General features: G+C 38.0%; 1 protein-coding gene across 1 annotated transcript; it reads left to right on the top strand.

Annotated features, from left to right (window-relative positions):
* The first annotated feature begins 8,474 nt into the window (after positions 1-8,474).
* On the top strand, positions 8,475-9,182 carry LOC145158388 (uncharacterized). Its single transcript, XM_079077293.1, has one exon. The coding sequence runs from the start codon at positions 8,475-8,477 to the stop codon at positions 9,180-9,182; it is 708 nt and encodes a 235-aa protein (XP_078933419.1).
* Positions 9,183-11,717: the final 2,535 nt, after the last annotated feature.

Raw genomic sequence — 11,717 nt, forward strand, 5'->3', positions numbered from 1 at the left:
ATCTCTTTAATCAGAAGGAATTGAACATGAGACAACGACGCTGGCTAGAGTTGCTTAAGGATTACGATTGTGAAATCCTTTACCACCCTGGTAAAGCAAATGTTGTAGCTGATGCTTTAAGCCGAAAAGTGAGTCTTAAAAAGAAAAGGCCAAGGGTATTAAGAATCAAAGTTGTCTCAACGACTGTAGAAAGTATCAAGAAAGCTCAGAAAGAAGCTTTAGAGAAAAATGTCCGAAAGGAAGAACGTTTGGGAAAAACGTTAGTGTTCGATACAAACGGTCAAGGACTGAAAGTATTCCAAGATAGGATTTGGGTACCTAAGACGGGAGGAATAAGAGATCGTCTGATGGAAGAAGCTCACAAGACCATGTACTCGATTCATCCCGTCAGCACAAAAATGTATAGGGATCTAAAACCCTACTACTGGTGGCTGACGATGAAGCTCGATGTTGCGAAGTATGTGGCCAAGTGTGTGACATGTGCGAGGGTTAAGGAACAACATCAGAAACCGTATGGGAGTTTAGAACCTTTACCTATACCCATGGGTAAATGGGAAGACGTCACCATGGATTTTGTGACTAAACTGCTCAGAATGAAGAACGGTCACGACATGATTTGGGTGGTCGTTGATCGTTTTACTAAAAGTGCACACTTCATAGCAGCCAATGAAAAATGGTCCATGGATAAACTTGCAAATGCCTATGTGAAGGAGATAGTGAGACTTCACGGTGTTCCTTTAACGATTGTATCAGATCATGATAGTCGTTTCACGTCGAGGTTTTGGAGAAGTCTACAAGAGGAATTGGGTACGAAATTGTGTCTAAGTACAGCTTACCATCGGCAAACCGATGGTCAGAGCGAACGAACGATTCAAACATTGGAGGATATGTTATGAGCATGTACCCTGGAATTCCTGTTGGATAAGGTGTCTAAGTCCATAACTATATTTGAGATGTACTTGACCCGACCCGACATGGTCCATTTGGGTTGCACTTCACCCGAACAATTTATATGGATAATCTTTTGAGAATAGTATAAGTTATAATTTATTAATATATTATAAGTTCTAATATATTAATATGAAATCATATTATTTAATTAGTACTGATCTAAAATTAATTTAGAATTAATTTGGTGATCAAAAGTGTGACTAATTAAATATGGACTCTTGTATTTATATAGTGTGGGCTAATGCTTATTTAGAATGGGCTAGGCTTGCATGATAAGTCCGTGGATAGTCCATGGAGCTTTAACCCATGGATCTCATGGAAATGAAAAGTCATGGGTATTAGGGTTTACATGGATGTAACCCTAATCCACCACACTATATAAAGGAGTCCTTGGCACTTGATTTTGCACTAGTTGTGTGTGAGAACTAAGAGTGGCAATTTCTAGAAGTGTTCTAACTATTCTCTCAAGTATCCAAGGTTTATGGTGATTTGTGACTTCCATTTGAGGCATCCACATTATTGGTGCTAGGCTCTCAAACTCCAAGTAATCAACCACTACTAAAAGGTATGTAACTCTACTAGCTTATTGTGTTTTAAAGTTCCCCATGCCATGCTAGTTAGGTTAAGAACCTTGGAAAAACAAATTTGCATGTATCTTAGTAAAACATAAATCCAAGGTTTCTAGGGTTGCATGTACACCATAGGAGTGTTAGAATGCTAAAAACCCATCAATTCCAAGGTAACTGGGATGAACATTTACCTTTGGTAGAATTTTCCTACAATAATAGTTTCCACTCGAGCATCAAGATGGCATCTTATCAAGCTTTGTATGGACAAAAGTGTCGAATGCCGTCATGTTGGCTTGAAGCTGGAGAAAAGTAGTTTATGGGACCCGAGATAGTTCATCAGACTGCTGAAAAACTGAAAGTGATTAGGGAAAGGATGTTAGCAGCTCAGGATCGTCAAAAGAGCTATGCTGACAAGAAAAGACAACCGATAACATTCGAAGTTGGAGATTTGGTTTTATTTAAAATCTCGCCGTGGAAGGGACTTATAATATTTGGTAAAAGAGGAATGTTGAGTCCAAGGTTTATTGGACGGTTTAAAGTTATTCAGAGGATTGGGTACCAAGCTTACAAGATAGAACTACCAGAAGAACTAGATGGTATTCATAACACTTTCCACGTGTGTTATTTGAGGAAGTTCACGGGAGAAGTTCCCGATATAATTCCACTTTCTGAATTAAGGTTGGATGAACGCAAGAGGTTAATTGAAGAATCGGAGGCAATCATTGACCGTAAGACTAAGAAGTTGCGACGCAAGATGGTCAATTTAGTGCTTGTGCGATGGAAACATACGAATGGGCCAAATCTCACCTGCGAAACGGAGAGTGACATGATGAGTTACTATCCGCATTTGTTTGCTGATGTATGATTTCGGGAACAAAATCATCGAAAGGGGGAGAGAATTCTAACGCCCGTATTTCTAGACTAGGCATTAAAAATGATGTAATAGTCTAAGCCAACCTTTGTAATTTGTTTTGAAATAATAAGATGTATTATTTGAGTATTTTGTGTTTTGTACTTAATTATTATGCTTTAATAAGTTAAGGATAAAAATAAGCATCGAAAATAAATGTTAGATAAACCCAATATCTATGAAGAAAGTTGTAGTGGTTGAAACAAGGATTCCGGAGATATAAAGAATACCGAAATCCGAGTTATAACGAAGAAGTTATGACTTGTCGATGTTTCGCAACAGAACTGACATGACGCTATGTGACGTAGAAAGTGAATTTACGATAAAGTGCTTTTTTAGCTTTAGCGATCTAAATGAAAGTCGTAGTATACGTTAAACTGAGAGCGTGCATAAAAAGAATGTCCAAATTTGACTTTGTATGAGGAAGTTATGAATTTTCTAAGATTTGGCATAACAGTATGCAACCCAAAACTCGAATTTTAGATCGAGTGATTTTTAGCCGAAACAACCTAAACGAGAATCGAAGATCTCGTCGATAGTAGTTCAACGGTAAAAAGACAGACGAAAACGGACGTCGGATGAAGAAGTTATGAATTTTTAACGAACTTTTCCTGTTCCGGCCTATTAAAAATATAAATTTAAAAATAAAGTCAAAACTAGCCAACATAGTCTAAACTAAAGTTGGAGAGCATAATTTCACCTACGCGTGGATATAAAGAACGTCAAAAACGGAGTTCGTATGTGAAAGTTACGAATTTTGGAAGTTCTGGGCACAAACTTCGAGGCTGGACCGAAGGAGTACGCCCATCGTACTCGTGTAAGTGATCCGAAGTCTGTCACCCTCCCTGCTCCTTCGCATGAGGGACACGTGTCATAGCCTTGACGCGTCCGAGCTGATCCACTTCGTACGCCCAACGTACGAAGTTATGCCCAACAAATAGCCTTCCGAGACAGTACGCCCCGCGTACCGAAGAATTACGCCCAGCGTAATGAGGAGCTTCGGTCCCCTATAAATAGGATGCAAGGCTGCCCGGTTTTGTTTAGAAAATTTTACCTTTTCACACCATCTACTTCCTTTCAAGCTACCCTAACACCCCTTAAAGCCTAGGTAACTACCCCAACACCCGAAGCAAGTCCTGGCGCACCGAAGATCCCGAGAAAAGAGTTTTTCGAGACGAAACTCTGCCCGCGTGAAGCCCGGTTTTTAAGAAAACATCCCCGTTTCATCGAAAAAGATTGTTTTAAGGGACGAAGTGTTGTCCAACCGCCGTCCTATCAAGTGAGTGTATAGTCATTTTCATCTTACACATAGATATGAAGTATTTATTATAAAATACGTGCTATGTGTAATTATATTGTTTGTTTATTTGAGATGGGTGTTGAATAGATGTTTTATACAAGTTTTAAACTGTATATGTATTTTTATCTACAAATATGTTGGGTAAAATATCGGTAGATGAAATAGTTGATGTGTGATAAAATGATGAGAGGCCTCTATGTTGTTGTTGTTGTTGTTGTTGTAGTCATCTAGCGGAGTATAGATGACGACCACGGACCTTTCTAGACAGTCCAGTGGAACGCTAGTAGGCTCGCAACCTGTAGGTGTTGGTGAACTATATGTTCGCTGGTGTACTCCATCCCCCTCATGGTTGCCTTATTTGACATAAATTGTTGAGGAATCCCTAAAGCAGTGTTGTCACCCCGATGAAAATCCTTAGACTAGGTCCCTTATGATAGGTGTTTAGGGACATAAAGTGAGGATAACGGGAACGGGTAATCAGGGTTATTGTTGGTTGATGAAATTAATAAATTTATTATTGGTTGATAAAATTAATAAATTTATTATTATTTGTGGGTTGAAAACCCTATATGCTCACCAGGCTGCCAAGTTTGACCCACCCAGCTTTCTATATTACAGGTAGTGGACGCAGAGCATAGTTGGATGATGACAAGGGATTTTTGGATTATAGGCTAGTAGATGTAAATAACTGTTGTAATGCCTATAATGTACTGTTTATACTTTTGGTGTATATCGATGTGGACGTACCGAGTTTTGTAATGAAATGAAAATACATTTCTTTAAGAAATGCTTTGATAAATATTTTTTTTATCATATTTTGTTTTGGGACAAATTCCTCATATTTTATTGGAGAGATTACTCTGATTTTATTTTAAAAGCATAAACTAAATCGGTGTTTTCTGGCCGAGAAATTGGGGATGTCACATGTATTGAGTAGTGTGTGTGTAGAATTTATTACACCAAGGTGTAAAATTAGGGTAATGTGAAAATATTCCCAGAATGGGGTATATCATGGTGTGAAGTTATTCAAAAATAGGTGTTTGATTGACCTATTGAATGATTAGATGATACCTATATGGGTGAATTTATTGTGTATCTAGTCCACATTATTGGTGTTGAAAACCATAGTGGATGTGGCGAATTCAAGAATTTTGATGTGATGAATTCATGTAAGTAATGAGATGTGGGAATGTTGTATGCACCAAAATGGTATTGGTGATAATTAATAATTGTAAGTAAAATGTGATTGATATACCTAATTAAGTGATTATGGGTGTCTGTTTATTGATGTTGGTGATATAATCGTGACTTGAGGATGCGTTGTAAGTCGAGTACTAGGTGATAGTTCTGAAGGGCTAATGGAAATAGCCAATTTTAAATTAGTAAGTGAATAGTACTTGTAGTAAATAAAATGAAAGTGATAGAAGAGTTATGACTAAGTATAGATAGCTAAGGATAATGTATGTGTTTCTATCCTCATTGTGTGTGATCTTCTGCATTATAAATTCCTCATAAGTAATATTGATTCATTATGAGACTCGAGAAAAGTGTTAATGATCAGAAGAAAAGTGAAAGTGAGATGTGAAATTTTGCTTGTAAATAGCAAAACATGACCCTTCTTGTAACACCTCGATTTTCAGGTATTTATAATTTGGACCCTTAATATGGACTTGTTAGCAAATTTGGCCCTAAGGAACCTGAAGTGGGAAAAACGCCTTTGCCTTGTACGTTGGGCGTACTCTTTGTAACGTACTCTTTGTACGTTGGGTGTACGTGGTCGAAGGCCAAACCCTAATTTTTAGGATTTGGACCCTATTTAAGCATCATTAACTCCCCAAGACTCCTTCCCTCATCAGCCTCCAGCCCCATTTCGTACCTTGCAAACCCTAATCCATTTTGTGAGCATTTTGAGCCATTAGTGTGTGTTTTGGTGTTCTTAGAGGAAGGAGAAGGAAAGGAAAACATCTTGGAAGCTTGAAGCACTTTGGATCCAGAACCATCTTGCCCTCAAGCTTCATTTAGAGGTATAAAACTCTGTACTTGTTGGTTATTTCATTAGATCTTTCTAGATTTTGAGTTTTGTGCTTATTAGCCCCATAATTTTGGTCCATTCGAGTTTGAGCTACTCTAGACCAAATGAGTTGTCCTTTTGGACGTTTTAGAGTGTATATAGTGATAAAAATGTGATCTTGGCCCTTCTTGTCTTTCCATGTAAAGGTTATGATGTCTAAATGGGTTAAGAAGTTAGGGTTTAAAGGGTTGGGCACTTAATAGCCATGCAAGGTCATAAAGTTGGGAACTTTATGGTTGGGAACAATATTTAGGACTAAATCTGGGTTGGGAACGAAAGGACTTAATAGATTAAGCTATTATTACAAGGAAAGGCTGACAACGGAGTATGCTGGGCGTACTTCTGAGTACGCTGCGCATACTCCCTTCAACCCCCGTAGCTGGATCGTGTGTACGCTAAGCGTGCATGCTGAGTACGCTGGGTGTACTCAGCGTGAGTCAACTCGGTTGAGTTTTTGACCTTTGACTTTTACCAGATTTTAACCAAGTTTGACCTAGGGGTATTTTGGGTATTTTAAACCATAGTTTGAGACAAGCTCTTTGTTTGTTGTACATGTGACCCGTAGAGTTGGTATTCGGAGCTGTGTTATGATCAGCTATCTTTTCAAACTGAGAGGTGAGTTTTCCTCACTGTACTTGTGGGTCGGAGGCACCAATGCCGGCCCACTAGGTTATGTATCATGGTGTAGAGGATGTTGCTATGTTATAGTGATATATTAGATCTATGTCCTGGTATATAGAATGTTGCTATACGGAAGTGATATGTAGATCTGCTCATTTGTCTGCTGACTAGTTATGTGATTATCTGTTTGCTGGATATATGTTATCTATTATGTATATGTCGACATAGCATGGTTGGATTGAGACTTATTTGCTTTGTGCTGCCAGTCAACAAACCCGGGAAATCCAACCGAAATGTTGTGGGCCAGGGGTAATCCAACCAGGAGGTTGTGGACTCAGTATGTATTAGGAAATCCAACCGAAGGTTATGGGCCGGGGCAATCCAACCGGAAGGTTGTAGGCGAGGGTAATCCAACCAGGAGATTGTGGGCCTAATATGTGTTTGTTATATGTTTGTATGGTGGTACTTTGGGGGAACTCACCGAGCTTTGGCTTACAGTTTCAGTTTATTGTTTCAGGTACTTTAGATGATCATGGCAAGGCAAAGGTGTGATCGTACACATCCTTCGATGATATGTTTTTGGAGATTTTATGATGCACTGATCGTGGGGATGTTTGTATTTGACACTTGCTTTTGATATGGATTTTGTTTGAAAACAATGATTTCTCTTGGTTTTAAAATGAAAAAAAATTATCTTGATTTTAGGATGTTACAAGTTGGTATCAAAGCCCTGGTTTGAGAGAATTGGATGAACATGATGGGTTTTGAGCATAACAATAATTCATATGTGTGCATGTAACCCTAATACTTTGGATCTAGGTTTTATATAATTAAACATGCAAACTTGAACACGAAAGGAGAAACCCTAAGAAGTAACTATAATTTTCGAAATCAACATGAAACTAGGGTTAGGTTACATACCTTGATTGTTATATTTTAATAACAATCATTCCCTTGTAGATCTTGAACTTTTAGAGCAAGTGTCACAAGTTTCACACCTCTTATGGCTTACAAACACACCAAGCAAGAGGATGATTATGAGAGGAGGAAAGATGAGGTAAATTTCGGTTTTTCCTTCTAAGGAATGATGGCCGAAAATCCAAGTGTAGGGGTCCCTTTATATAGTGTTGTTGGGTCATATTTTTGTGGTTTATGCTGGGCTCATAATGTTTATTGTTCTTGGGCTTAGAATAGTATTTTGTTAATGGGCTTTCTATGTTTTCGGTTGTAAGGACCGAAATCACTTTGGTGACTTCGGTCATGATGGGTTTGGGCTTTTGTGGTATTGTACTTGGTACATATATATATATATATATATATATATATATATATATATATATATGTATTCAGCTGTATAGGTGTTGGTTGTTCCATTCTTTAGTTCACGGCTGCTTTGGAGTTCTTATGTACCAGATGATTGATCTAATATAATCGTGTGCATTTGAAGATATATTTGTGTGTGTTCTTGAATCATTGCTTGATTAATATTCCACATTCTTTAGGCAATTAAGATTGATATTGTTAAGATTCATTGATTTGGGAGTTACAATTGGTATCTTAGCTATAAAGGGTATCAATCGATTCAAGGACTTTGGGTTCGATATCTTCCTGTTTTTAAGTATTGATTTAATAAAAATCCTTGGTTAAACTGATAATTTTTTTGTTCTTCGTGAAACTGCTCTTGGTGTTCTTCGTGTTCACTGGGAATCTTGGAGATATTCTTCTGATTTATCGGGATTAGATTTGGACTGTTATCGTTTGAATCACGAGATTTAAGGGATTTCGGTACATTTTTAAAATAACGAATCAAGGTTTTCGTTGGTAACATCCTAAAGGGTTTTCGGTGATCACCTGGTCAAAGTTTGGGTTTTCGATCAACGCTCAGACCGAAATCTATTCAAGAAATTAATTTTTGGTTTTTGATTCTTGACCGAAATCGTTTGTTTTCGGTCAAAAATTCTTGGTGTTTACGGTCAACTCATCTATTGACTTTCCTTGTTTTTGGTCAAACTTTTAATTTATTTAGGTAATTTCAGTTTCTGTTAATTTAAAATGGAATCTCAATACACCAGTTCAATGCATCAGGAGTTGGACTTTATTATGGGGACTACCACTCGTATTCCTCGACTTTTGTCTGCTGATGGATTTCCGGAATGGAAATTCAGAATTAAAAAGTACATTAAAATGAAGGATCCCAAGATATGGAGGAGCATTCTCAGAGGTCCAGTCAGGATTACAACTATGGATGACAAAGCTAAAACTATGGTTGATAAGAAGATAGAGGACTACACAGAGGAGGACTTTGAAAAACTTGAAGAACATGACAGAGCTCTAGCTACTATTACCATGGCCTTATCTTCTGAAATTGCTCAAGGATTTAGGGAATACACGTCTGCAAAGGATTTATGGGAAGCCTTGATTGAGGTTTATGAGGGAAATGAGGACATAAGGCAGAGCAGACAGGACTTGCTTCGACAGAGGTTCAACTTGTTTAATCATGTTCTAAGGGAGTCTCTGGAAGTTCAACTGCAAAGGTTTATTACCCTCACTACTGAGATGAGTACAGCTAGAATCAATCTACCACGCTCAGAGATTAACGAGAAGCTACTGAACTCTCTTCCATGCAGTTGGGACATGAATGTGGCAGTGATCAAGAAGACTAGAGATCTAAGCAAGCTTACCCTTGCTGAAGTGATGGCCATAATCAAGGCGTGTGACATGGATGATAAGCAACGTGAAATCAACCATGTGAATTCTTAGTCTACTGCCAATCTAGGAATCTCATCAAATAATTCCTTCTCAGTTCAAAAAACACACTCTGCTCATCCTGTTGTGCCTCATCAACCTCTGGCACCCTCAAGTTCTTCTGACTCAAATTCTAAAACCACAACCAAAATTCTAACTCCATCTGCTCTAATTCCTAAAGAAGTCGAAGAGAACATGGCTATAATGGTTGGGTTTATGAATTGTTACATTGCTCTTCTGGCAGGAGATTTAGCCCCTCTAATCATGGTTGGAGAATTGGATCAAATTCATCCTGAGGACGTGGAAGAGATGGAAATCACGTGGAAAATAGCTATGGCTATGTTCAGGGCAAAAAAGTTTACTCAGCGTACAGGGAAGAACAATTGGGGAATGAATGTGGAGAAGAAGGTAGGTTTCAACAAGAGCAAGCGCTGATGCTTCAACTATCACGAGCCAGGTAATTTTGCTCATGAATGCACCAAGCCGGATACCGGGAATAATTCCGATAGGCGCTGGTGCCTGTAGGGAACAACAGAGGAGCTGCAGTCAACAATGAAACCGATAACCTGGAAATGGTGGCACAAAGTTTCAGCTGGGAGGATCAAATGCAGGCACTGAATTTGACAGGACATGAAGCAGTAAACTTGGCATAGATCAGTGAAAATTCAACGGTGGAAGAAGCTGAAGAAGAGAAGATGGAACTGCAATTCGCCTTCATGGTCTCCACCACACCTGCCACAAAAGAGGTTTGTGAAACTTCCTCTTCTCAAGCCTGTAGTGATACATGTAAACTTTTTTGTGATCAACATGATTTATTAATTAGGGAAATTGAGGACCTTAAATATAAAGGATACAATCTCAGAAAAGCCCAAAAACCCTTAAAAGTAAAATTAGAGGCCCAAACTAAAGACCTAAAAAGGATTAAGGAAGAATATAGTATTAAATGTGAACAATATAATTATGCTCAAGTAGAGATTGCCAGTGTAACTGTCGAGCTTGACACATTGAAAAATAAGTTTGATAATCCAGATTTTAATTTTAAAAAATTTGATGTGTCAAGTAAGAAAGTTGAGACAATGATTGAGAAACAACTTAGATGGCAAGGTAAAAAGAATGTAGGTCTTGGTTATGATAACGTTCCTCCTCCATTTAATGATAACTACACTTTCTCTTCCATGACTGAGGAAGAAATAGCAAGGGAAGCACATCTACAGTACGACAAACCTAGTGTAGTTGAGTCAACAAATAATGATAGGGTGAATGATACTAACGTTTCTACCTCACCTACAGATGAATTCCTAGTGCAAGACAGGAAGGAGGATGGAGAGAGTGTTTCTATTTTTAAAAAATGACACTGTTTTAAAAAATGATGTTTTGCAAAGTGATACTGCTATTTTCGTTGATTCTATTGATTGTTCAAACAATGTCTCTTTGAAAACTGATGTTTCTTTTGTTTCTAATGTGTGTGATGATGTGGTTGTTAATCCTAATATTAGTGGACTTGCTGTTAGTAAATGTAGTCCTCCAAGACAAGTCAAACGGACTGCCAACTGTAAGTGTACTTGTGGACATAATCTGGAGTCGCAACGAGGGACAAGCAATAACAATTTCTTTGTGAATAGGGAAACATGTTTCCACTGTGGAACCCCTGGACATATTGCCTGAAATTATCCAAATCATGCTTATATTCCTTATTATACACAAGGTAGGAAACGTATCAAGAGAAATATCTTTCAATAGAAATTCCTCGAGGTCATGTTCCAGTGATGATGATTGGAATGCAAATAAGGACAGAAAGCAGGTTGTAAAAGAAAATAAAGACAAAAAGGTTTTGAAGAAGAATTCAAGAGATAATATAGTGAAACCGAAATTGGTCAAACCAAGATCGGTGTCACCAAAGTCATCTCATGGGTCATTATCTAACTACAAATGGATACCCAAAAGGTCAAACACAAAGGACAAAAAGGCTTCAAAATCAAATGGCAAAGCTCCTATCTATGTCAGCAATAAAAGTGTTAAACCTGATTATAGATGGGTACCCAAAGGTCCTGCGGCCCAATCATCTCACCGTCCTTTAAATTCTTCGAGCACATTAATTGATTCAAAGGATATGGTATGACAAGAAGTTAAATGTATAGATGGAAATGGTCAACCCAGTGTCTCTATGGACTGGGTTCCTAAATCTAACTAATCTCGCACGTTGTGCAGGAACAGCTATGGAGGAATATCATCAGACCTTGGTATGTTGATAGTGGCTGTTCCAGGCACATGACATGAGACATCTCTCAGCTGCATGACATTCCAAACTTTAATGGAGGGTATGTTTCCTTTGTGGGAGGAGAATAAGGAAAAATCACTCAAAAGGGCACGGTTACTAACAAAGTTTTGAGCTTTGAAAATGTTAATTATGCTCCAGAGTTGAAACACAGTTTGCTGAGTGTATCTCAAATCTATGAAAAAGGTTTTTCAACTCATTTCAAAAACAAGGAATGCTTAATTTTGAAGCCTGGTATCATCATACCATAGGATTAGATTTTGGTGAGATCTGAG

This window comes from Lactuca virosa, chromosome 2 (genome assembly GCF_052849685.1).
Source record: "Lactuca virosa cultivar CGN04683 chromosome 2, Lactuca_virosa_CGN04683_v6, whole genome shotgun sequence".
NCBI classification, from domain to species: Eukaryota; Viridiplantae; Streptophyta; class Magnoliopsida; order Asterales; family Asteraceae; genus Lactuca; species Lactuca virosa.

Excerpts from the sequence above, each read along its gene's own strand:
- LOC145158388 (XM_079077293.1), top strand. The coding sequence starts at position 8,475 with ATGGAATCTCAATACACCAGTTCAATGCATCAGGAGTTGGACTTTATT.